General features: G+C 40.7%; 2 protein-coding genes across 2 annotated transcripts; both read right to left on the bottom strand.

Annotated features, from left to right (window-relative positions):
* Positions 1-6,440: 6,440 nt before the first annotated feature.
* Positions 6,441-8,960, bottom strand: LOC109793398 (transposon Tf1-107 polyprotein). The gene is made up of 2 exons (XM_083069983.1): positions 8,348-8,960; positions 6,441-8,227 (listed from the first exon to the last, which is right to left on the bottom strand). The coding sequence occupies exons 1-2, from the start codon at positions 8,958-8,960 to the stop codon at positions 6,441-6,443; spliced, it is 2,400 nt and encodes a 799-aa protein (XP_082926109.1).
* Positions 8,961-20,411: 11,451 nt separating this feature from the next.
* LOC145949242 (uncharacterized) lies at positions 20,412-21,200 on the bottom strand. The gene is made up of 3 exons (XM_083069978.1): positions 21,141-21,200; positions 20,628-21,048; positions 20,412-20,515 (listed from the first exon to the last, which is right to left on the bottom strand). The coding sequence occupies exons 1-3, from the start codon at positions 21,198-21,200 to the stop codon at positions 20,412-20,414; spliced, it is 585 nt and encodes a 194-aa protein (XP_082926104.1).
* Between the last annotated feature and the right edge of the window lie 1,416 nt (positions 21,201-22,616).

Here is a 22,616-nt window from a genome sequence, read left to right as displayed (position 1 = left end):
TTGGAAACCGCCTTCCAAGCATTGGAAATTGCCAATGTTGAAACGTTTCCCCGAGAAATGAAGAAGGTAGCCCATATGCTCACCAAGAACGGATACTTGCCAGGACAAGGATTAGGCAAGGACTCCCAAGGAATTCCGGAGCTACCCATCATCAAGGATAATCCGGGGAAACAAGGGTTAGGATACAACCTTGTTAAAGATCAAAGAACGAAGAGGAATCAAGATCCTCCTCGACGTTCTTTAAGCCAGATCTTTAGGAAGGCTGGTTCACAAATATCAAGGCCGGCTGTCGTCATCAAGTGTTTTTCTTCTTCCGATAGGGATGTATAAACTCGATGACTGTTAGAGATTACTCCTCGGGGACAGCCCGACCCCCGAGCCTCGATAGGGCACATGTTTCCACTATGATTATAATAAAATCATTCTTCATTATTTCTTTATTGCTTCTTTTCTTGCTTGCAATAAAATTCTAGACCACATTATTTTAACCCTGTTTGAATAAGCATGAATGAGGTTAAAATTGTCTTAATAACAATAAACCCACATCATTTTTATGTGGAAGTGTGCGTGACAACTTAGAGCACCTTTCCTTGGCCTCAATAAGTGCCGTCATGGATAAAAAGAAATCCATTCAGGACAAAAATCCTAAAAAACCAAAAAGCTCGGCAGGAAACCCAAAAAGGGGACTGCGCAAAAATAAGAGCAAAAGACCCGCTAGGAATCCCACAAAAGGGTGACCTAGGCAAAAATTAGGGTTACAAAATAATGAACAAAAACAAAAGCCCGCTAAAACTCCACAAATGGGTGTTTTAGGCAAAAGTTAGAGCAATCGAAAAATAGAATAAATCCATGATGGTACCACCAACTGAATTCAACAAAGGGGCTCAAGAAAAGCTATCCAAGTTGTCAAATCACAAATGTTAATAACCAAGACGTGCTTAACTTCATAAGTGTTTAATCAAACAAGCCTAAACACTTAAGCCTACCATTGGCCAAGCCATTATTACAAAATCCATTTTTCAAAAATAAATAATCCCCTCTAAAACACAAACTTTCGAAAAAAATATCCTTTCCTTCTTTTCTCTCTTGTCCCAAACGATTTTTGAATAAACTAGTGGAAACATGGAGATATAGTAGTCAATAGGAGGGTTGACACATCTTCTAAAGGAAAGGAAAATCATTTGGTTGATGACACCAAATCTCAATATAACATGCATCATTCCTCGGTTACAGAAATCGGCAGCACACAGCCCGTCTAGAGGAATGGCAAAAATCCAAACAGAGAAACGCATCGGTTAATTCTTTTGAAAAGTGAATCAAATAGAATTAGGTGCATCATACTGCATACATGCATACAGATGATAGGTGTAATGGAAGATCACTTATTCTCTGTTTATTGAAAAAAAACAAAAAATATAAACTTCAGAAAAACAATACGCCCGTATCATGTTCAGTATGCCCGTACCAAAATTAGGGTTATGAACAAATTTTCAATTCAATACGGGCATACTGAAATGAATAACGGCCGTATTGGCAATAACAGAAATCCTCCCTCACGACGATGACAAAATTCCTCCAAGAAGAAGAGGATAGGGGGAGCCATTCATTTTTTCTAAAAAACAACAAATTAATAAAATAATTAAACTTGCATTTTGTGCATCACGCACATTAATTGCACATTCAAAGACCTCATCATGAGGCAGTCGCATAAAATAGAAAAAATAGAAAAATTGCTTGTGTATGACAGCAGCAAACAAAATGCAAAGATTCAGAAAATCAACAGCATCATACAGAATAACTGAGCCTGGAGAGGCTTGCCGAAATAATACTTTCAGAATAATTGAGCCTGAAGAGGCTTGCCGAAATAATACTCCTTCAGAATAACTGAGCCTGGAGAGGCTTCCCGAAATAATACTCCTTCAGAATAACTGAGCCTGGAGAGGCTCGCTGAAATAATACTCTCTCAGAATAACTGAGCCTGGAGAGGCTCGCCGAAATAATACTCCCTCAGAATAACTGAGCCTGGAGAGGCTCGCCGAAATAATACTCTCTCAGAATAATTGAGCCTGGAGAGGCTCGCCGAAATAATACTCTCTCAGAATAACTGAGCCTGAAGAGGCTTGTCAAAATAATACTCCTCAGAAACATTTCTGTACAGAAAAAGCCAAAACCAACAAAAAAGGCAAAAATACAGAAAAAGCCAAAATCAACAAAAAATACAGAAAAAGCCAAAATCAACAAAAAAGGCAAAAACACAGAAAAAGCCAAAATCAACAAAAAGGCAAAATACAGAAAATCCAACAAATTATACAGAATAACTGAGCCTGGAGAGGCTTGCCGAAATAATACTCCTTCAGAATAAATGAGCCTGGAGAGGCTTGCCGAAATAAACTCTTTCAGAATAACTGAGCCTGGAGAGGCTTGCCGAAATAATACTCCTTCGGAATAAATGAGCCTGGAGAGGCTTGCCGAAATAATACTCTTTCAGAATAATTGAGCCTGGAGAGGCTTGCCGAAATAATACTCTCATCAGAATAATTGAGCCTGGAGAGGCTCGCAGAAATAATACTCCCCAGAGAAACCCCAACTCAAGCTCACGGAACAAATCCCCAGCGAGAGCTATCAAAGCAAGATCGACAAAATTCCCAATGGAAGCACGATCACCCAAGCAGTATATCTAGTCAAAGGACTTAAAACTTCCTCAGTGGAAGATAGCTCTCCAACTCAGGCGTTGAGTGAGTCTAAGCCTGTAGAGGCTTCCTAAATAATACTCTGGGATACATAAGATCCCCAAATCCCCAGTCGCCTACTCAAGAGGCATTCCTACAAAAAGAAAAAAAAAAATCAAAAGATCAATAATCATTCCCCAAATGGAATCTGGCTTTTTGGCCAAACATCAAGCGTCAAGATGATCTGCCTAACAGAAGAGGCTAATCACAATCAATGACAAAATCCCCCAGCGGATAACAGCCTACACAGAGGCGACAAAACCAGAAAAACAAAAAGAGTCACCCGAATAAGGATAACCGGGATACTCCACCATCGTCGAAAGGACGTCAGCCAATCATAAGGCACCGCTCATCTCAGAAAGAGCATCTTCGTGTCTACACCCCAGGGAAACAGAAATTCCTCAATGGGCACCAACTATGCAAAGGAAAGTTGGGACACAAGAACCTATGAGTAACTGCACATCCCCTAGACGGATCCCTGCGTTATCCAGCCCTCAGTGGCACAAAAATCAAAAACAATCGTCAAAGCAGCATCGTGGACTGTGGAGACAAAATCAAAATCAACATCCAGAACCCCCAGTGGATAATAGCCTACACAGAGGCTACAAAATCAGAAAATCAAAGAGAGACACCCGAATAAGGATAACCGGGATACTCCACTTACGTCAAAAGGACGTCAGCCAAACATAAGGCATCGCTAAATTCAAGAAGAGCATCTGTGTCTACACCCCAAGGAGTCAGAAATTCCCCATGGGTACCAACTATGCAAATGCAAGTTGGGGCACAAGAACCTATGAATGACTGCACATCCCCTAGATGGATCCCTGCGTTATCCAGCCCTCAGTGGCACAAAATCAGAAAAACGTCGAAGCAGCATAGTGGACTGTGGAGACCAAAAAATCATCTCAGATCCCTGGAGAGGGTAAACTCGCATTGCCGAAGTGATCAGAAGACACGGACGCAGACCCTGCAGAGGGAAAACTCAGTTGCCTAGGTCGTCAGAGACAATCAAACAAAGTCTGGAGAGACGGTACTCAAACAAGGTCTGGAGAGACGGTACTCAAACAAGGTCTGGAGAGACGGTACTCAAACAAGGTCTGGAGAGACGGTACTCAAACAAAGTCTGGAGAGACGGTACTCAAACAAAGTCTGGAGAGACGGTACTCAAACAAGGTCTGGAGAGACGGTACTCAAACAAGGTCTGGAGAGACGGTACTCAAACAAGGTCTGGAGAGACGGTACTCAAACAAGGTCTGGAGAGACGGTACTCAAACAAAGTCTGGAGAGACGGTACTCAAACAAAGTCTGGAGAGACGGTACTCAAACAAGGTCTGGAGAGACGGTACTCAAACAAAGTCTGGAGAGACGGTACTCAAACAAGGTCTGGAGAGACGGTACTCAAACAAAGTCTGGAGAGACGGTACTCAAACAAAGTCTGGAGAGACGGTACTCAAACAAAGTCTGGAGAGACGGTACTCAAACAAAGTCTGGAGAGACGGTACTCAAACAAGGTCTGGAGAGACGGTACTCAAACAAGGTCTGGAGAGACGGTACTCAAACAAAGTCTGGAGAGACGGTACTCAAACAAAGTCTGGAGAGACGGTACTCAAACAAAGTCTGGAGAGACGGTACTCAAACAAAGTCTGGAGAGACGGTACTCAAACAAAGTCTGGAGAGACGATACTCAAACAAAGTCTGGAGAGACGGTACTCAAAGTCTGGAGAGACGGTACTCAAGGTCTGGAGAGACGGTACTCAAGGTCTGGAGAGACAGTACTCAACCATCAGCGTCGTCAGAGGCACGTTGGTGTTCAACTTCCAGCTCGGGCGTCGAGTGAAGTTGACCCTGGAGAGGGTAAACTTAGCTACCGAGGTTGTCAGAAGCGCCGAGGTATGCAACAACCTGGAGAGGCTACTCAACAATTTTCCACCGGAAGACGCTACAAGTCAGAAGGTTGGCAAATCACCCGGACAATTGGGTCAACTCCTTTACTTGTCAGCCGGTACACCAAAAGGCCGTCCGACTAAGTAAAGGGGGGGCAGCTGTAGACCCCTAAAATTGTCCGGGTCGGAAATAAAGCTTGAAGACTCTCGAAGACTGAAGGAAGATCAGCCAGAAGGACTTCCAGAAGGCCCAAGGAGGGTTCTCTATAGGTCTAGAGGTCTTAGGATAGCTAAAATAAGAAAAGTGGGAGGAATGAAGCCCAATACGGCCTCCCAGAGGTTCAGTACGGCCGTATTGAACATTTTGAACTTCAATACGGTCGCACTGAACTCAATACGGCCGTATTGAAGTTTCTGAACTTCAATACGGCTGCATTGAATTCAATACGGCTGCACTGAACTTCAATACGGCTGCACTGAACTTCAATACGGCCGTATTGAGTTTTTTGAACTTCAATACGGCCGTATTGAATTCAATACGGCCGTATTGTAGTTCAAAACTTCAATACGGACTGTATTGACCCCCAGAGACCGTATTGAGCCTCATCCCTATAAATATGACGTCAATTGGACGTCATTTGACACTTTTCCACACAGTTTTGACTCCCTCCTTGAGTATTCTGGGGTTTTTGAGCAGTGTTCTGCCCTAGAAATCTCTCTGGGAGTCGATCCGACGAAGTTCTGGAATTCCGAGCATTTAGCTTGGAGATTCGAACTTAGTCGAAGGGAAATCCTCCGGATTTCCATAGTTAAAATTTTATAGGAGGGAGCGAGCGGTCTTGTAGAGGGAGGGAACGCCAAAACGCTTCCCAATTTCTGTCAAGATATATAAGAAAGCACGCTTCAAAGGTTTATCTCTTTAAAGTCCCTTCTTTTACCGCTTTCTGTGTGTACATATTTAAACTGTCATCATGTAGATAGTTAATTTATAATTGCTTAGAATAAATAGGGGTAATTTAGTAATTTCACACTATTATTTTTAAATAATCTGTCATAGGGAACCCGAAAGGGGCGCTGTGGGGTGCTAACACCTTCCCCACGCGTAACCGACTCCCTTACCCGACTCTGGTTGTTATGGCCGAAGTCGATTTTTGAATCGATTGCCTTAAATTTCTTTTTCCAATGTTTTGAGTAAAACATTGGTGGTGACTCCATGAACCCTTCCTTTTTATGAAAACCGCTAATCCATGGAGGGTCCCGCTTGGGATTAACATGGATTGGTGAGCCTTTTAATAAAATTGCTCGTTTGACGAGGTCTCAGTTTGAGAATAAGTCATTCTAGCAATCCATATTTTTAAACAAATAAAAGAGTCCAACCATCCTTCGCGAATGCCGAAAGCCCGTTTCGTGCCGGTGGCGACATGGCCGAGCAAGTGGCTCGGGAGGGAAATGTTTTTTCAACCTTGGCCGAGCAAGTGGCTCGGGAGGGAAATGTTTTTTCAACCTTGGCCGAGCAAGTTGCTCGGGAGGGAATTATTTTTTCAACCTTGGCCGAGCAAGTGGCTCGGGAGGGAAATGTTTTTTCAACCTTGGCCGAGCAAGTTGCTCGGGAGGGAATTGTTTTTTCAACCTTGGCCGAGCAAGTTGCTCGGGAGGGAATTGATTTTTGACTTGTAATTAAATTGGACGGATAAATGATTCAGAAGGGGCTTGTTTCATTTGATATGGTGCCTCGTTAAAAACCTTTCCCAGAAAAACCTCCTTCACATTTTTATAAGAGGGTAAAACCTAAGGAAGGAAAAGAGTACACCGAAACAATTACAATCTGTTAACTAAAATAATGCTTTAAGTGCGTTGCGTTCCATGTTCGGGGAATAGCCTTTCCCGAGAGCTCTTCTAACTTGTAGGCACCGTTCTTTAAGTTATGCATTATGCGAAAAGGGCCGTCCCAGTTAGGTGCGAGTTTGCCCTGAGCTTTGTCCTTCCTTTCTTCACCGGTAACTCGCCACACGAGGTCCCCGGCTTGAAACTCCCTCGGTTTCACCTTGGTTCGAATTCTCTTTGCCAACCTGGTTCTACAGGCCTCCATGTTCACCAATGCTTGCTCTCGAGCTTCGTCTACCAAGTCCATCTCAATATTGAGATTTTCCCGGTTGCTATCCTCGTCAAATTGTGTTCGCCTGAGAGAAGGCTCTCTTACCTCAACGGGTATCATTGCATCTGTGTCGTAGGTTAGCCGAAAGGGGGTCTCCTTGGTTGAACTCTGAGGCGTGCATCGGTATGCCCACAAGATTTCTGGTAGCTGGTCCGGCCATGTTCCTTTAGCCTGTCCGAGACGTCGTTTCAACTCTTTAAGGATAACCTTATTTGCTGCCTCGGCCTGACCATTGGACTGGGGGTGCTCCACCGAGGTCATTCGGTGCTTGATTCCTAATCCGTTCAAAAATTCATTGAAACGTCGATCGGTGAATTGCAGTCCGTTGTCCGTGATCAAGGCGTACGGGATCCCAAACCGGGTGATAACGCTTTTCCAAAAGAATTTTTGTATGTTGCTGGCTGTGATGGTGGCCAATGCCTCCGCTTCGATCCATTTTGTGAAGTGGTCGACGGCTACAACGAGGAACTTGACTTGGCCTTTTGCAGGTGGAAATGGTCCCAGAATGTCCATACCCCAAATGGAGAACGGCCAAGGGGTGGAGATGGAGTGTAACCCCTCGGGGGGTTGGTGATTTAAAGGTACGTGCTGTTGGCAGGGCTTGCATTGTTGAATGAAATTCGAACAGTCCGCAATCAAGGTTGGCCAATAGTACCCTGCTCGGAGAACCTTGGCTGCTAGGGTTCGGCCTCCCGAATGAGTTCCACATACGCCTTCATGAATTTCTCGCAGCACATAGTGCGCCTGGTCCGGTGTTAAACATTTCAACAGGGGGGTCGAGAACCCTCTTTTGTATAAGTCCCCCGCGATTAGGGTATATCGCGCCGCCGTAATCCTCATCTTTTTTGCCTCCAATGGGTCATCAGGTAATGTTCCGGCTGTCAGGTACCCCTTTATTCCTATCATCCAGTCAGGGCTTTCAGGCTGGACCTGCAAGCACTCTGGTTTGGCGATGCTGGGCTTCGGCAAATCCTGTTGTATCACACTTCGTAAGTGGCTGACTTTCTTGCTGCTGGCTAGCCTGGCCAATTGATCAGCTCTTACGTTGAGTTCCCGAGGCGTATGCTTGACTTGGACATCTTCGAAATCGGCCTTCAGCTTATTGAACGCATGAAAGTATAATAGTAGGGTCGGCTCTTTGATCTGGAAGGCGCCGCTGACCTGCCCTATTACTACTTGTGAGTCGCTCCAACATTGTAATTTTGAGATGCCCAAGTCTTTTGCCAGTCGTAGGCCTGCCAAAAGGGCTTCATACTCAGCCTGGTTATTGGACGCTTTGAAACCGAAACGAAGTGACTGCTCGACAACTACGTGGCCCGGTCCCTCTAAGATGATACCCGCTCCACTGCCTTGTTGGTTCGACGATCCATCTACATGTAAGGTCCAAAGTTGTGCGTCGGGGGTTGCCGTCAACGTGAATTCGTTCAAGAAATCAGCCAAGCTTTGCGCTTTTATGGGCCCTCGTGGTTCGAATCAGATGTCGAACTGTGACAATTCGACGGACCAGGAGACCATTCGTCCTGCCAATTCGGGTTTTCGCAGAACCTTGGTTATGGGAGTGTCGGTTCGGACGAGCATACGGTGACTTTGAAAGTAGTGTCTGAGGCGTCGAGAGGTGTTGACGAGGGCGAGGACCGTTTTCTCAAGGTGTTGGTATCTGGCTACGGCATCTTGCAGTACTCGGCTGATGAAATAAATCGGCATCTGCTCTGATTTTTCTTGCACCAAGACGGTGCTGATGGCCCTGTCGGACACTGATATGTACATGATCATGTCCAGCTGGGGGTCGGGCTTAACCAACAACGGCGGGGTAGCGAGTATCGCCTTGAAGCTGTTAAAGGCTGATTCGCACTCGTCGGTCCACTTGAACTTGGTGGCTTTCTTTAGAAGGGACATAATGGGTCGTGATTTGTCTGCCATGCAAGGCAGGAACTGAGCCAATGAAGCTATTCGTCCTGCCAAGCGTTGTACTTCTTTGACATTAATCGGACTCCTCATGCTGATGATAGCCTGACACTTGTCAGGGTTCGCCTCTATCCCCCTTTGCGACAACATAAAGCCTAAAAACTTTCCCCCCGCCACTCCGAACGTGCACTTAGCCGGATTCAGTCGCATGTGATGGCGTCGTACTTCGTCAAAGATGGAACGTAGGTCTCTGATGTGGTCGGGTCCTGAGGCAGATTTGATTACCATATCGTCTACGTACACTTCCAGACTTGTCCCAATCTGGTTACGGAAAATCTTGTCCATGAGCCTTTGATAGGTTGCCCCCCGCGTTTTTTAAGCCGAATGGCATTACCTTGTAACAATAGTTAGCTGAATCAGTGATGAACGCGGTTTTGGCTTCGTCCGGGGGGTACATGGGTATCTGATTATACCCGGAATAAGCGTCCAGGAAGCTTAGTCTGAAGTGGCCGGCCGCGCCATCGACTAGTGCGTCGATGTGAGGGAGAGGGTACGCGTCTTTAGGGCATGCCTTATTGAGGTCGGTATAGTCAGTGCACATCCGCCACTTGCCGTTCGACTTCTTGACCATTACCACGTTGGCCAGCCAGGTGGAGTACCTGACCTCCCGGATGAAACCTGCTTGTAACAACTTGGTTGTCTCCTCTTTGACTGCTCGGGCTCTTTCTCCACCCACTTTCCTCTTCTTCTGGGCAACCGGCTTGGCGTCCTTACACACAGATAGCCGATGGCAATGGAAACTGGGATCAATTCCCGGCATATCGGTGGCAGTCCAAGCGAACAAATAAGCGTACTGTACCAGGACTTGTTTGATCTTACACGCATCTGTTTCGGATAGTTGGGAGCTCAGGAATGTGACCTGTCCCTCTTTTGTCCCGAGTTGAAAAGGAATTGTTGTTTCAATCGGCTCGACCCTGCCCTCGTCTGCCACTCTCGGGTCCAACTCCAAATCATCGACTAGGTCTCGCTGGCTGGTGTCTCTGATGACATTAACATCTCGGGAAGACCTCGGCGTCGGTGGAACTTTTAAACTTGCAAAGTAACACTCTCGAGCCGTCTTCTGGTCCGCGTGGAGGGTGATGACCGCTCCCTCTTCCGAGGGAAATTTCATGGCTAAGTGAGGTGTGGAAACGATGGCCCGGAGTTTGTTTAAGGATGGCCGGCCTAACAAAATATTGTATGAAGTATTGGCGTGCACAACCACATATCGGACTTTGATTCTCCGCCTATGGTGGTCGTCCCCAAAGTAGGTGTACAGGTCGATTGTTCCCCTGGTATCCACTCGTTCACCAGAAAATCCGACTAAGGGCTCACCATAAGGTATTAGTTCTTGTTCGGGGATGCCGAGCTGTTCGAATGTTTTCCAATATAGGATGTCTGCCGAGCTTCCTTGATCAACCAACGTCTTCTTAACCACGCAATTGTTGATTTCGACACTGATGACCATTGGGTCATCCTGTATCGGGTCTACCCCTTTGAAGTCTCGGTCGGTAAATGTGATAGGAGGCATGTGAATGGTTGCTCTTCCCACGGCATTTACCGACTTGATAGCTCTCAAGTGCCTTCTTCGGGCGGAGGACGTGCTTCCTCCTCCCGCGAAGCCTCCGGCAATTGTATTTATCACCCTCCTGGGTTGACTTCGTTCGGGCTGCCGGTCACTTCTTTCGGGGGTCCTGCTTCTTTCCCTGGATCGATGCCTTGGGGGTGCTCTATCACTGTTTCCTCTCCTTTCCCGAGAGTTGTCATATCTCCTCCTTCCCGATGGCTGGGTGAAGTTCTGGAGATGGCCAGACTTGACAAGGTCCTCAATGCGGTCTCGGAGAGCCGTGCATTCTTCGGTGGTGTGTCCCCTGTTCCTGTGGAAATGGCATGTCTTGGTTTTATCCGCGTGGGGCGGAGTCATGGCTCGTCATGGGATTGCTAGGATTTCTGTGGCTAGCGCCTGCTCTAACACCTTAGCTCTGGTGGCGTTGAGCGGTGTGTACTGCGTATACCGGGGCCCCCTGTGGGCTCTTTCCCTGTCGAGGACGTCCTTCGAGCGTGGTTTTGGGTTGAGTTCCTTCTCAACTTCCTTTCTTCCTAGAAAGGAGTCGGACCGGTTCTGGTTTCGGAACTCGGCCAACTCTTCCATCTGCATGTACTTCGTGGCTCTCTGTCGAAGCTCATCCAAGTCTCTAGGTGGTTTTTTGCATAAGCTGTTCACGAATGGGCCTGGTCGCAGCGCTGTGGTGAGGTGGTGCAAGGCCACCGCGGGATCTAGATTTCGAATGGACAAAGTCATCTTTCCGAACCTTTCCATGAAGGCTCTGAGGGGCTCCTTCTTTTCTTGGCGGATATTGATCAACGCAATGGACGTGAGTTGATGAGGTTGGCTTGTAGCGAATTGTATCACAAAGCGGGAAGATAAGGATGTGAAAGAATCTACCATCCCGGGTGGAAGCCGAGTGAACCAATTGAGTGCGGGTCCTTTCAAAGAAGTAGGAAAGACTTTGCACATGATTGCGTCGTCATCGGTGTACAATCCGACCTGTGTGACGAATGCATCGAGGTGCTCTTCCGGGTCGGCGGTTCCATCATACTTCTCCAGGGTTAAGTTTTTCCAATTGTCGGGTAATCGAGACCCGGCAATGTCCGGTGTGAATGGTGTTCTTCCCTGCCTTCTTTGTTGATCTTGTGTTGCGGTGGTCGGCACTCCAGACGGCCGAGGAATATTAACTTCCTTGTACCATCCCGAGGATTCACCATGTTCCCGGGTTGACTAATTTTGTGCGTCGTGCGTGGGCTGCCACGTCCGGTTATCGCTCCTAAGCTCGGCGTTCTCTCTTCTTAAAGCTGATAACTCGTGAGCGTCCTTTTCTCGGAGCCTCCTGAGTTCCATCATTTCGGCCCTTAACTGTTCGAGGGCCGAGGAGGGATTAGGTTGTTGGGATCGGTCTACGTATGATTCTTCCATTCCGTCGTTCTGATCGGTTCGCCGTATGGGAGTACCTCGGGGCATCCCGTAAGGGTGCTCGGTGGCTACGTTCTCTTGTTGACTTCTCGTAAGTACCATCTTGCTCCGGGGTCGAAGACCGTTCTAACTTCGGGGTCGAAAACCGTTCTAGCTTCGGCCCCACGGTGGGCGCCAAAATGTTCCGGGTGAAGAACACTTGTCTCCTTACTCCTTTCTCAGCTGTCTTCGAGTCTTTCCGAGTCTTCAGTGCTGACCGAATTACTAACTCCGAATGGTGGGGAGGGTACCTGCAAAGGCACTCCGACGATCAAGTCAGTGTTCGGTTTAGAGCAATAAATGTGCTAGTGGGAATAGTAACATACCTCATTTATGTCACACCACCTGTGTATTTATAGTGACATATGTGGGCCTGATGGGCCTTCATTCTTGGGATGCGGGTAATACGTGAATTAACCTTAACCCTGTCTTAATCTGGCCTGGTGATTAGTATCTTAGTAGGTATATGGTTTGCCACGTGTTCACCAGTGTTTGATTTGCCACGTGTTCACCATGGGTTTCTCATTATGCTTTTGGCTAGGCATAAGGCCGAAGGGGTGTTCGGCCAAGCTTGGAACCGAAGGAGTGTCCGGTCAAGCTTGGGGCCGAAGGGGTGTTCGGCCAAGCTTGGGGCCGAAAGGACGTTGTTGAGTAACTACTACTCTTTGGGTCTTTCCCAAGGGACCAGAAGAGTGTTCGGCCTAGCCTGAGGCCGAGGGGGTGTTCGACTAGGTATGGTGCCGAGGGGGGGTGCTGTGGTTCATCGGTTTGGGCCCCCCTCTCGGCCTATCGTCTGACCGAGGGGGTGCCACGCGGTATTACTCTTCGGTTCGGGCCCCCCCCCTCGGCCTATTGTCCGACCGAGGGGGTGCCACACGGTATGACTCTTCGGTTCGGGCCCCCCTCTCGGCCTATTGTCTGACCGAGGGGGTGCTATATGGTGTGGCCCTCCGGTTCGGGTACCCCTCTCGGCCTATTGCGTGACCGAAGGGGTATCCACCGGTACAGTAATCAAATTTAACCCAAATTAATATTTTAAAATCAATACCATTTTGTAAGATGTAGAAATTCATATGATTGATGCTTAGCTAAACACATAGTAAGTTAAGCACGTATTTTTTTTCTTCAAAATTAAATGAATGGATTTGTTGATTTTATACATGTCTTAAATATAGTTTTAGTCTCTTTAACTATGAATTTTATTTTTTTCTTTTAAATTAAAATTATTATATTTTAGTTCTTGCGATTTAAAAAAAATTGTTTTCCTATCTAGTATCACTTATAAATAAAAGGGATGTTGGTAGGTGAATTTTGTGTGAAAATTCACATTTGATTAGAAAGATTGAAATAGAGTCACTATTCTTTTTCTTAAGAAATATAAAGATAAAAAAAAATTAATTTTAAATTTAAAAAATTAAAAAAAATTATCTCATATTTAAGTTATTCAAGGTATATCCTTTGCTGCCTTCAAGTTGTCTGAAGATGGTGAGTTTTGATAGCATAACACACTTTACGACACTAGTGGAAAAAAAACTTTTAAAATCGGTTATTTTTTATTTTTATGATCGGTTAAAGAACCGATCTTAAAAGAGACGATCTTAAAAGCTGATCTTTTAAGATCGGTTATTTAACCGATTCTAAAAGTCCAGCTTTTAAGATCGGTTATTTAACCGATTTTAAAAGTCCAGCTTTTAAGATCGGTTATGAAATAACCGATCTTAAAAGTGTCAGGTTTAATTTTTGTTTAATTTTAATAAATTTATTAATATAACAATCCTCATATTTGGTCTCTCAAGGATGTTATTTCACGATACTTCACTTTTCAACGTGTTTTGTCCTTATTGCACATTTTCTGGGAAACTTCCCAGAAGATCACCCATCCCTATATTACTCCAAGTCAAGCATGTTTAATTATAGAGTTCTTATGAGATAAGCTACCGAAAAGCAAATACATGCTGTTAGTATAAGTAGTACAAATTAATTCATTTAAGTCATCCTCAACTATACAATCTCATACTTATACTATTTTTGCATCTCTCTCATTTTGGTGTGTCTAGACCGCAATAAAAATATAATAATTATATTACCAATAATAATAATTATATTATATTTAATTAATCTTTATATATATATATATGGGGAATGCTAATGTACTCCCACCTATTTTTTAGTGGGAGTATGTTAGCAACCTACACCAATTTTTTAGGACAAAAAAACTACTCATTTATTTTGATTTGGTTAATTCGTACAAAGGATATTATAGTAATTTAATTTAATTTTAAATGAAAATAAAAATATTTTCTCTCTCTTATTAATTTCATTCTCCAATTCATTTATTTTTTCTATTAATAAATTTTTATTTGTTCAGAGAGAGAGGAGGGAGACATCATGAGAGATGAAAGAGAAATGAGTTAAAGAAAGAATTTAATAGGAGAGAGATAAATAAGTTAGAGAAAAAATTTAATAAGAAAGAGAAATGAGTTGGAGAAGAAATTTAATAAGAGAGAGAAATGATTTAGAGAATAAAATTAATAAGAGAGAGAAAATATTTTGTTTTCATTTAAAATTAAATTAAATTACTATAATATCCTTTGTACGAATTAACCAAATCAAAATAAATGAGTGGTTTTTTTGTCCTAAAAAATTGGTGTAGGTTGCTAACATACTCCCACTAAAAAATAGGTGGGAGTACATTAGCATTCCCCTATATATATATATACTTACTTGTATAATTAACAATCTACTTATTTCTATTTAAAATTAATATTATGATAGAATTTAAATTATTTTTTTATAAATTTAAAGTTTAAATAATAATTTATATACTTTAAAATAATAAAGGTTATAATAACACCGGTGTAACTTTTACTAAGTATTACACCGCTCAATAACTTTATATTAAATGTAAATTTTGTAAATCCAACCGTTAGATTGAAAGTTCATATAAATTTATATGTTTATATAAAATTTTGTTAAAATTGAACAACAATTTGAAGGTAATCAAAGTGTTAATATTTTAGTATATTTTGAAATGTATATATTACGTCAATTTTGTTTTATAAGAATGAAGTATCAAATCATCTTGAATTAATATAAAATTTTGTATAAATGAGCTAAGAGTAAAAAACTTTCAATCTAACGATTGAATTTATAAAATTCACATTTAATATAAAGTTATTAAGCGGTGTAATACTTAATAAAAGTAACACCAAAATTATTATAACCCTTCTCTTTTAAAATATTATTTTTATAAATTAAATTTTAACATTTTAAATAAATTATTAATTAACTTAATATATTTATTCATCTTAAAATATGACTAAGGGAGATACATGCAAGGAAGAATGACTAAGGGACAGCGTTGTATTTTTTAAATAGATACAGTACTTTTAAGATCAGTTCTTTTGTAATCGATCTTAAAAGTTGTGTCAAACATACATTTTAAGATTGGTCATAAAAGAACCAATCTTAAAAGTACTTTTAAGATCAGTTGAAATTTAACCGATCTTAAAAGTATTTACATTATTTACAAAATTTCTACCACATCACTTTTAAGATCGTTCACTTTTTAATCGATCTTAAAACTTCGATTTTAAAACTAACTTTTGCACTAGTGCAGTGGATGATAATAGAAGGATTTTTGGTGAATTGGGATAATTTAAAAGAATTTTCTTATAGCATCTACAGTGTAGGTTGCTTATAAACAACTTACTGTGCCACATCAGTTCTTTTCCTCTTTTTTTCTTAAGTAACGGAGCTTCTACAAACAATTTTGTTAAAATTTAAACAATTCATTTTAGTACCTAAACAAATGAAAATAACTGATATGACTATGTGAGTTACTTAAAAGCAATCCATGTTACATATAAGTACTTATGAAACAAAAAGGAAATTCTCTGAATTCGAGGACAGAGAAACCTACAAGAAGATAAAAGTAAGAAAGAGAAAAGAAATTGTTCATTACCCCGAATTGATTCACCTCATTATAATATATTTGATTTTCCTAACAAAATTCTCTGACAAAATCTCCTAACAAACTCATTCTAGAACCTTTCCAGCATATACAGGGCTAATATATCAGAAACTCACAAAATCCTCTTTGGGTCTACGTACCACTCTTTTGGGCCTATTAAATGATTTTGGTTCCTCCCCTGCAGCAGGCTCTTTTTCATAAGGACCATTATCCATAACATTACCATCCCCATCAGCAACTACCTTGTCCTCAAGGTTGTGAAGATTTTGTAATTGGTCCCATGGTTCCCAAGAAGCATCATTAGGAGATAAGCCAGCCCATTGCACCAAAGTCATGCGTTTGGGAACGCCATCGATCAATGACAGAATCCTTAAAGCGCAAAATAGATAAAGGATAGACTAAGGGGTTGTTATCCACAACATTAGGAGGGAGTTGGACAGGAGCTGATGGAAAGGGGCCATGATGGGGCTTCAAGAGGGAACAATGGAAAACATTGTGAATTTTGGAATGTTCTGTCAGAAGGAGTTTATAAGCTACTAGACCAAGTCGCTCCACAATCTGAAAGGGACCAAAGAACCGCTTAGAAAGCTTATGGTACTTATCAACCGAGACTCTAGATTGCCGATATGGCTGTAATTTAACATAGACCCAAGAACCCACATCAAAGGATACATCAAGTCTTTTTTTATCAGCATATTCCTTCATGTGTTTTTCTGAGCTTTGGATTAATTTGTACGCAACAAGGACATTATCTCGTCCCGAGTGAGAAGAAAAGAGTCACATGCAATAACCGAAGAGGAGCCAGCTAAATAGGTGGGAACGTTTGGGGGAGATCGCCCATAAATAACCTGAAAAGGGGAAAGACCTGTGCTACTATGAACAACGGTATTATAATGGAGCTCAGCCCAAGGAAGGAAAGCAAACAACTACAAAAGTTTCTGATGAGCAAATGCACGGAGATACTGCTCAATAGTACGATTCATAACTTCGGGTTGACCATCCGTACGAGGATGATAACCAGAACTCATAAGAAGCAAAGTGCCACTGAAATTAAAGAGATCCCTCCAAAATCGACTCATAAAAAGTGGATCACGATCAGAAACGATGCTGTGAGGAAGGCCATGGAGTTTGCAAACCATAGAGACAAAAAGCTCAGCTACCTTATAGGAAGGGTAATGTGAGGAAAGAGCACCTAAATAAATACCTTTAGAAAATATGTCCACCATAACCAAAATCACGGTGTAACCATGGGAAGGAGGAAGACCAGTAATAAAGTCCATAAAAATATCCTCCCAAATTTGGGAAGGAATTGGCAGAGGTTGGAGAAGGCCACCCGGCTTACGAGGGCAGTACTTCGTTTGCTGACATGTAAGGCAATTTGAGACAAAAGTACGCACATCAGTACGTAAAGAAGGCCAAAAAAATTTCTCACCATAATCCTTTTGAGTGTTTTTGCAATTCCAGCGTGGCCCCCAATGATAGAGGCATGAAATTCCTTGATCAGCAAAGTTCTGAATCGAGAAGTAGGACTAATCCAGATTTTACCTTTATACAACCAGAGACCATCACTAAAAATGTAGTCGGGGAAGGAAGAGGGGTTGGTTAACACTTGGTCTCGAAGCTGAATAAACTCGGTTTCAGATGCAAGCTCATTTTTTAGATCATCGAGGAAAAGGAAATGGGGAACGGACAACATAAAAAGCTCCGCAGAATCAGCAGTTTGAGAATGAGACAAAGCATCCGCAATGACATTGGCCTTGCCAAGCTTATACTGAATCTCATAATGATATCCCAGCAACTTGGAGAGATATAATTGTTGTTCAGGAGTTTGAATCACTTGTGAAAGTAATTCTTTAGGGCTACGCTGGTCAGTCTGAATAATAAAGAAATGCCCGAGCAAATATTGTTGCCAACGTTTGACAGCCGAAGCAATAGCATGAAACTCACGCAAATAAGCAGATAATTGAGCCAAACGAGGACATAAAATCTTGCTAAAATAAGCAATCGGGTGGTTGTTTTGGGTTAATAGAATTAGGAGTTTTCAAAAAATATTAAACTAAATTATTGTAAAAATTGAACAAAATTAAACTATAAAAAACTAAACTAATTTTTATAAAAACTAAATTAAATTATATTTAAAGTTTAGTTTTAAAAACTAAACTATTATAAAAAGTAGTTTAGTGTACTTTAATTATTAAAAAAAATTATAATTAGGAAATGTTCTAAATAATTAATTAAAACTAAACTAATAAATAATTAAATTGAATTAAAATAGAAAAAAATAAATTATTTTTATAAAAATTGAACTAAAATAAATTTTATGTTCAGTTTTATAAATTTAAAACTATTTTCTAAAGAGTAGTTTGTTAGACCAAATTATTAATACCTTTTTCGTAGCTTTTCAATTTTGTCTATTGCCCACTTTTAAATCGGTATATTAGTGGTTTAGTACTATTATGTACAACTACATATTTTTCTTTATTAATTTACAGGATTAAAAGGAAAAAAATAATTTTCATTTATTAATTGAATAAAAATTTATATTTCTTTCGTAATTATTACTCTTTCAATATTTTTAATATAATTATTATAAAAATTAAAAAAAATGTATTATATATGTATGTACAAACTGCTCTCTTTATTATTTAAATAATTTTATTTTTTATGCTAAAAAATATTATTATTTTAATAAAAAAATTATAATATTAATTAATTGAGTTTAACAATTGAGTTTACAATATTATAAAAATAACGGTATAGATTTTTATAATATTTTATAAAATTCATACTATTTTGGAAAGAACGTATTAATTTAAAAAAAATAGTTACATGTAATATTTAGATATTGTTTTTAAACTTTTTTATTTAATAATTAATAAGATTAGTAAATTGTTTAAAAATTAATAAGATTTGATTGATTTTCAAAAAATATGAATGAAAAATCTATCATGTAGACTTTTATCAATATTATACTTGTTTTACATTTTAAACTATTTTAAATTTAATTCATAATTAATATCAATTATTTCGTAGCTCAATTTAAAAATAATTTTAAATTTGTTTTTTAATGTAGTTCAATTTAGTTTATAGTTAATAATAGTTTAATTTAGTTGATATTATAGTTTAGTTCAAACTCCTAAAATTATAGTGCACTAAACTAGATAATAGTTTAGTTTAGTTTAATCAAATATTTATTTTAATTCAATTTAGTTTTGTGAATTATTTATTATAGTTTAGTTTAGTTTTCTTTTAGTTTAGTTCAATTTAGTAATTTGAACACCCCTAAATAGAACATCCATAGCTGACCCAAAAGCATCAGTCTGAACCACAAAGAGCTGAGTGAAATCGAGCAAAGCTAGGACAGGGGCATTGGTCATAACCAGTGTTTTAAAACCCGGACCGACCCGGTCGGTCGGACCGGTTGGACCGGGAACCGGTGGTCCAGCCGGTCCGAATCTGAAGTTGGATCGGTTATGCAGTCGACCCATTTCAAACCGGATTGAACCGGTCAATTTTCCGGTTCAACCGGTGAACCGGTGGGTCAAACCGGTTCAACTAATTTTTTTTTTTAAGGGACCATAAATCACAAAATAATAATGAAAATTGAATCTCTTAATGAAAAAGCAAGGAGTCTTATTAAATATAACAATGACTACTTGTTCTAATATATTTGTTTGCAATATATACAACTTAAATAACTTTTATAGTATATTATTAATTTTAAATTATATATTTAATAATTCAATATCTATGTAAATATTACATATATTATTTTGTGATATTAATTGCAAGCATATTATATATGTACATATTATTTATATTTTTAATTTGTATTAATATACCGTTTAACATGTAATTTTTTTATGTATTTTTTTACAAAATAAAAATAAAAATAATTTTAAATAAGATAGAAAAATTTAAATTTAAAATAAGATATGAATTTATTAAAATTTATAAGTATAAATATATTTAATATGAATATTTTTTAATAAAAATAAATAAAAATCGAGTCATGCGGTTCAACCAATGACCCACCGGTTCAACCTTTGACCCACTAACCCAATACCTTAACCGGTTCGATGACCGGTCCGGTTTTTAAAACTATGGTCATAACCTTCTACAATTCATCAAAATTAAGTTGGGCAGCAGGTGTCCATCCAAAATTCCCCTTTTTCAACAACTTAGTAAGGGGTTGGGCTATTGAAGCATAACCTTTAACAAATCATCCGTAGAAACCTATCAACCCAAGGAACCCTCTTAATCCCTTAAGGGAAACCAGAGTTGGCCAATCTTGTATTGCCTAAATCTTGGTTGGGTTAGGAGCGACAATGCCATCAGAAACCACATGTCTTAAGTAACTAATTCGGGTCTCACCGAAAGTACACTTGGATAGTTTAAAAAAAAATTGAAGAGTAGCAAGGACTGAGAACACTTGTTCCAAATGATACAAATGTTGATCCCAAGTGGTAATGTATACAAGAATATCATCGAAGAAGACAATAACAAACTTGCGCAGCCATGGGCGAAAAATATCGTTCATGGTTGCCTGGACAGAAGCCGGTGCGTTGCATAATCCGAAAGGCATAACCTTATATTCATAATGTCTGTCATGGGTACAAAAAGCTATTTTAGGAATGTCATGGGGGTTTAACCGAATTTGATGGAACCCATAAGCGAGATCAAGTTTGGAAAATAATCGTGTTATGCCAAGCCCATCCTAAGGTTCATCAATGGTTGGAATGGGGAAATGATCCTTGATGGTGATAGCATTGAGAGCTCGATAATCGATGCATATTCGCCAGGAGCCATCTTTCTTCTTCACTAAAAGCACAGAGAGGAGAAAGGACTATTGCTAGACTGAATCCATCCGTCTGCTAGAAGTTTAGCAACTTGTTGTTCAATTTCAACCGTCTGAGCTTGCGGGTATTTGTACGGATGAACATTGGCTGGTACGACATTGGGAAGAAGGGGAATTGAATGATCAGTAGAGCGAGCAGGAAGAAAGAATGAGATTCAGAAAAAAGAACCTGAAATTTGTGCAACACTTGTTGAAGAGCAGTGTTGGAGTGAGTGAGAAAGAGAGAGAGATCACCACCAACTATTTGGCCGCTAAGGCATAAAGAGAAATATGTGGCCTCTCTATCAGTTTGAGTGAGTCGCCGCAATTGGTGCAAGGTAATGGATGGATTGGACTCCCCTTTAAGCTCAATAATTTTGCCCTCGTGAACGAATTGCATGGTGAGGTTTTGATAGTCCATCAAAATAGGTCCCAATTGTTTAAACCATTGGGAACCCAACACCACATCAGAGCCATTGAGATCCAAAACATATAAATCAACAATAAAAGAAAGACCCTAAAGCCATAATTGGACCCCATAACAGATGCAACAACTTTTCAACTCTTTTCTGCTTCCCACCATGACTTTCATCCCTGGAGTTAGGCTACCTTGCAAACCCAGAAAACTAGCCACCCCTTCATGGATAAAATTGTGGGTACTTCCGCCATCAACAAGCACCCTGACTCGATATTGTTGGATTTGGCCCTGTAGACCCCTAAAATTGTCCGGGTCGGAAATAAAAGCTTGAAGATTCTCGAAGACTGAAGGATAATCAGCCAGAAGGACTCCTGGAAAGCCCTAGGAGGGTTCTCTGTAGGTCTAGAGGTCTTAGAATAGCTAAAAAATAAGGAAGTGGAGGGAAAAAGCCCAATACGGCCGTACTGAACTTAATACGGCCGTATTGAAGCTTCAATACGGCCGTACTGAAGTCAGTACGACCGTATTGACACTTCAATACGACCGCCGCGAACTCAATACGGGCGTATTGAAATTTCTGACTTTCAATACGACCGTATTGAACTCCAATACGACCGTATTGAAGTTCAAAAATTTCAATACGGCCGTATTGGCCCTGTAGGCCGTATTGCGCCTATTCCCTATAAATATGACGTCATTTGGACGTCCTACCACACTTTTCAACATAGTTTGAACCCTCTCCTTGAGTATTCTGGGGTTTTTGAGCAGTGTTCTGCCCTAGAAATCACTCGGAGAGTTGATCCGACGAAGTTCTTGAGCCCCGAGCCATTTTGCTTGAGGATCGAACCTAGTCGAGGGGAAATCTTTTTGATTCCCTTAGTTAAAATTTTGTTCTAGGAGAGCGAGGAGCGGGCTTGTAGAGCGAGGGAACGCCAAAACGCTTCCCAGTTCTTTGCAATATATAAAAGCACGCTTCAAGAGGTTTCCCTTCAATCCTTCCTTTTACTGCTTTCTGTGTGCATATTTAAACTGTCATCATGTAGATAGCCAATTTATAATTGCTTAGAATAAATAGGGGTAATTTAGTAATTTTATACTGTTCTTTTAAAAATAATCTGTCATAGGGAACCCGAAAGGGGCGCCGTGGGGTGCTAACACCTTCCCCACGCGTAACCGACTCCCTTACCCAACTCTGGTTGTAGTGGCCAAAGTTGATTTTTAAATCAATTGCCTTATCCCTTTTTCCAATGTTTTGAGTAAAACATTGGTGGCGACTCCACGAACCCTCCTTTTGCGAAAACCACTAATCCATGGAGGGTCCCGCTTGGGATTAATATGGATTGGTGAGCCTTTTAATAAAATTGCTCGTTTGACGAGGTCTCAGTTTGAGAATAATCCATTCTAGCAATCCACTATTTTTAAACAAAATAAACGAGTCCAACCATCCCTCGCGAATGCCGAAAGCCCGTTTCGGGCCGGTGGCGACAGATGGCGACTCCACTGGGGAAGCCTCGAGAGTCAGTCCCATTTAGTGACAGATTATTTTTAACAAATAATAGTTAAAAATTACTTTATTACCCCTTGCTTGTATGATAACATGTTTATCTATTTGGCTTTAAATAACTGTTGAATGTTTAAATTTACGCAATTGTTTGAAATAAAAACTG

This window comes from Cajanus cajan, chromosome 1 (assembly GCF_000230855.2).
Source record: "Cajanus cajan strain Asha chromosome 1, NIPB_CcT2T_4, whole genome shotgun sequence".
Classification (NCBI taxonomy): Eukaryota; Viridiplantae; Streptophyta; class Magnoliopsida; order Fabales; family Fabaceae; genus Cajanus; species Cajanus cajan.
This window is presented reverse-complemented; position numbering and strand designations above follow the sequence as displayed.